A 3,494-nucleotide genomic window follows, 5' to 3' on the forward strand; every position below is an offset into this window, starting at 1 on the left:
ATATCACCATGAAACTTCACCACTTCATCACTCACATTAAGAAGACTACAGGTGAATAGGGTCACAACATGAACTCATGATATCACCATGAAACTTCACCACTTCATCACTCACATTAAGAGGAGTATTTATTGTATTACAAGTTTACTGATATGTGATGTTTAAATATGCAAATGAGGCATTATGTAATGGTGACTTTTGGTGAATTTAGTAGAAATCTACAAACAGACAAAGTATAAAATAAATGTTTTATTTCCTTCAGTCTGACAGAAGACGAGTTAAGGAGGAGGAACCATGTCTGTGTAACGTCTCAGCGGGTTCGGTGTACTTCTATTCTTCTTCATCGTTGATCAGCGTTTTATGAATATTGACTAAATGTAGTGAACAGGAATCCGGAGGTTAGTTGGAAGTTGAGCTGACGAGAGGAAACGTGATCAGAACCAAACTGAAGCAGATTGGTGCTCCTCGTCCTCCATCAGAACGTGTCTGGCTGCTTTAAATGACAGAAAGAAGGGAGTTGTAGATGGCGGTTCGATGGATCCTTCACTTCATGTGATGAGAGGCAGCAGGGAGATGAAAGCCAGGCCCGGGCTCTTAATTGCAGCTGGAGGGTCCACTTTATGGCTCTCAAAGGAAGTCCCAGAGGCTGAACTGTCTTTAAGGAGGTCCTAATCACAGTCCTGAGCTCCGGGGGAGAAACCAGAAGTGCAGCAGCTGTTCACAAACATTCATGAAAACATTTGTACCTGCTCTTCATTCAAACAGTTCTTTTCTCCTCTTCTGTCCTCTTCCAGTACTCCACGGACCTAAAGAAACTCTACTGTCAGATCGCCAAGACGTGTCCGATCCAGATCAAAGTGCTGACCAACCCGCCGCAGGGCGCCGTCATCAGAGCCATGCCGGTCTACAAGAAGGCCGAGCACGTCACCGAGGTGGTGAAGCGCTGCCCGAACCACGAGCTCAGCCGCGAGTTCAACGACGGTCAGTTCTTTTACATTTCATCTCATTCAGCTTTCTCTCTTCGGGGGCAATCGTAGTTTTTTTATTGACACCGGGTCGCTGCTTCCAGGTCAGATTGCTCCTCCCAGTCACCTGATCCGCGTGGAGGGAAACAACCATGCCCAGTACGTGGAGGACTCCATCACTGGGAGACAGAGCGTCCTGGTTCCCTATGAACCGCCTCAGGTGAGAGTCCTGTGGACGGACTGCATCTCATTACGGGTTAAAGATCGTAGAACCTCTGTTATGTTTTATCGGCAGTGTCACTTTACTTCTTGTTTTAGAGGGCGGGGCCACACGGCTTCATCCTCTCAGCCAATCACAGCTTCAGGAAGGTTCATATGAACTCTGTGTAAAGGATGTTTGAAGCACTTAAGTAACACAAGTACCTTTACTTGGTTCTCTTTAAGGCAATCGGTTTGCATGGTTTTAAGTATATGACAAGTAAATACAACTGATCACATTAGTTAGCCCAACTTAAATAAATGTGTTGTTTGCAATACACACAAAGTACATTTCACTTGAAATACTTAAGTGGTTTGAAATAGTTATTCTGAGTAGGCTATACAAAGTCAAAAGTACATCTTGAGTAAAGTTTTAAGTACTCGTACAACTTTTCTTTAGTTACTTAAACTCAAGGGTAAGTGTACTCCACTAAATAAGCATCTGTTAGTACAACTTGCAATACATATTCAACTTCACTTACATGAAACAAATACCTTTACGTGTTTTTTTTAAGGCAATCGGTTTGCATGCTTTATTTAAGTAAGGTTAACTAATTAGATTTTACAGTGTATCCGGTAATAACGTGGAAATATTTGTGTTTGTATTCTGTCTCAATATAAAAACTTGACTTTATGAGAACGTTTTCCTTCAACATCATCAACAAAATGTGTCCAGAGACAAAGAAGGAGTCGGTTTTCTTCTCGTCTTTGGATGTTTTAAATAAATGTGATTTAAGAGAACAGTGAAATAGAAATTGAAACTCTTTAAAACTCCATTGATGTGAACTTAAATGTGCACGTTTCTCGTCTTCCTCAGTGTTTCTCTGTAGAAATCCAGCGGCAGACATCAAAGCTTTTAAATTCAGGTGTTTGCTTCTTTGCTGACGTGTCTCACCGTCCGTGTCCTCGTCTCTCAGGTTGGGACAGAATTCACCACAATCTTGTACAACTTCATGTGCAACTCCAGCTGTGTGGGGGGGATGAACCGGCGGCCCATCCTCATCATCGTCACCCTGGAAACCAGAGAGTAAGAGACGTCCCGTCCTCGTCCTCGTCCTCCAGTCGTTTTGCCGTCACTGGGTTGTGTCTTACCTGCTGTGTGCCCCCCCTCCCCTCCCCGTCTTCTCCCTATAGTGGACAGGTACTCGGCCGACGGTGCTTTGAGGCCAGGATCTGTGCCTGCCCGGGTCGAGACCGGAAGGCGGACGAGGACAGCATCCGAAAGCAGCACGTGACGGACGGCACAAAGAGCAGCGATGGTACGAGGTCACTGTGTGATGTGATGGTGTTGATGGTGATAGTGGTGTTGGTGGTGGTGGTGGTGATGGTGGTATTGGTTGTGGTGGTGGTGGTGGTGTTGGTGGTGATGGTGGTGATGATGATGGTGGTGAGGTTGGTTGTGATGGTTGTGATGGTGTTGGTTGTGATGGTGGTGATGGTGTTGGTGGTGATGGTGGTGATGATGATGGTGATGGTGGTGATGATGATGGTGGTGATGGTGTTTTTGCGTTGGTGTTGGTGATGTTGGTTGTGATGGTGTTAGTTGTGATGGTGGTGATGGTGTTGGTTGTGATGGTGGTGGTGGTGATGGTTGTGATGGTGGTGGTCTTCCTGCTCTGGCTCAGATTGATCACATGACCAGCGGTCCTCACTCTCCTCTCTTTCTCCTCCTCTCAGCTTTCCGTCAGGTGTCTCACGGCATCCAGATGTCCACCATCAAGAAGAGACGGTCCACAGACGAGGAGGTCTTCTGTCTGCCGGTGAGTGTCGCCTCTGTCTTTTAAACATTCATCAAACGTGGAGCGTCCGAGCCACTCGCTGACCCGTCTCCGTCTCCTCCTCCAGATCAAAGGACGGGAGATCTATGAGATTCTGGTGAAGATCAAAGAGTCTCTGGAGCTCATGCAGTTCCTGCCTCAGCACACCATCGAGTCGTACCGGCAGCAGCAGCAGAACCTGCTTCAGAAACAGTGAGTATGGTTCATCTTGATCGTCTCTATGAGGGACACCTCGAGGTCTCTGTCTCCAGATCATCCTCAGACTTTATAGAAGAAGTGGACGTAGTCATGGTGACGTCTCTCATTGGTTTGTGGACGTTTTGAAGCCTAGAGTTCAGCGATTTCGCCATCGCCATCTTGGATTATGGCTGTTCCCATTTTTTTTGCAACCAGTGAACAGGAAGTGACCATATCTGGACTGAGGAGGAGTGACGTAGAGACACCGTATACGTCTCTGGTAGAGACCTGTCAATCACTGTGTAGCCCCGCCCTA

The 3,494-nt window shown here is 46.4% G+C and overlaps 1 protein-coding gene across 1 annotated transcript; it reads left to right on the forward strand.

Annotated features, from left to right (window-relative positions):
- Positions 1–742: 742 nt before the first annotated feature.
- tp63 (tumor protein p63) lies at positions 743–3,314 on the forward strand. The gene is made up of 6 exons (XM_031841720.1): positions 743–981; positions 1,070–1,185; positions 2,141–2,250; positions 2,358–2,482; positions 2,901–2,983; positions 3,069–3,314. The coding sequence occupies exons 1-6, from the start codon at positions 897–899 to the stop codon at positions 3,195–3,197; spliced, it is 648 nt and encodes a 215-aa protein (XP_031697580.1). The 5' UTR covers positions 743–896; the 3' UTR covers positions 3,198–3,314.
- The last annotated feature ends 180 nt before the right edge of the window (positions 3,315–3,494 follow it).

Source organism: Anarrhichthys ocellatus, unplaced genomic scaffold (genome assembly GCF_004355925.1).
Source record: "Anarrhichthys ocellatus isolate YVR2014 unplaced genomic scaffold, GSC_Weel_1.0 scaffold5108, whole genome shotgun sequence".
NCBI classification, from domain to species: domain Eukaryota; kingdom Metazoa; phylum Chordata; class Actinopteri; order Perciformes; family Anarhichadidae; genus Anarrhichthys; species Anarrhichthys ocellatus.

Bases quoted from the DNA above. Each gene is read 5' to 3' on its own strand.
- tp63 (XM_031841720.1), top strand. From the start codon at position 897: ATGCCGGTCTACAAGAAGGCCGAGCACGTCACCGAGGTGGTGAAGCGC. The intron at 982-1,069 runs GTCAGTTCTTTT...CGCTGCTTCCAG, and splicing joins CAGCCGCGAGTTCAACGACG to GTCAGATTGCTCCTCCCAGT. The intron at 2,483-2,900 runs GTACGAGGTCAC...TCCTCCTCTCAG, and splicing joins CGGCACAAAGAGCAGCGATG to CTTTCCGTCAGGTGTCTCAC.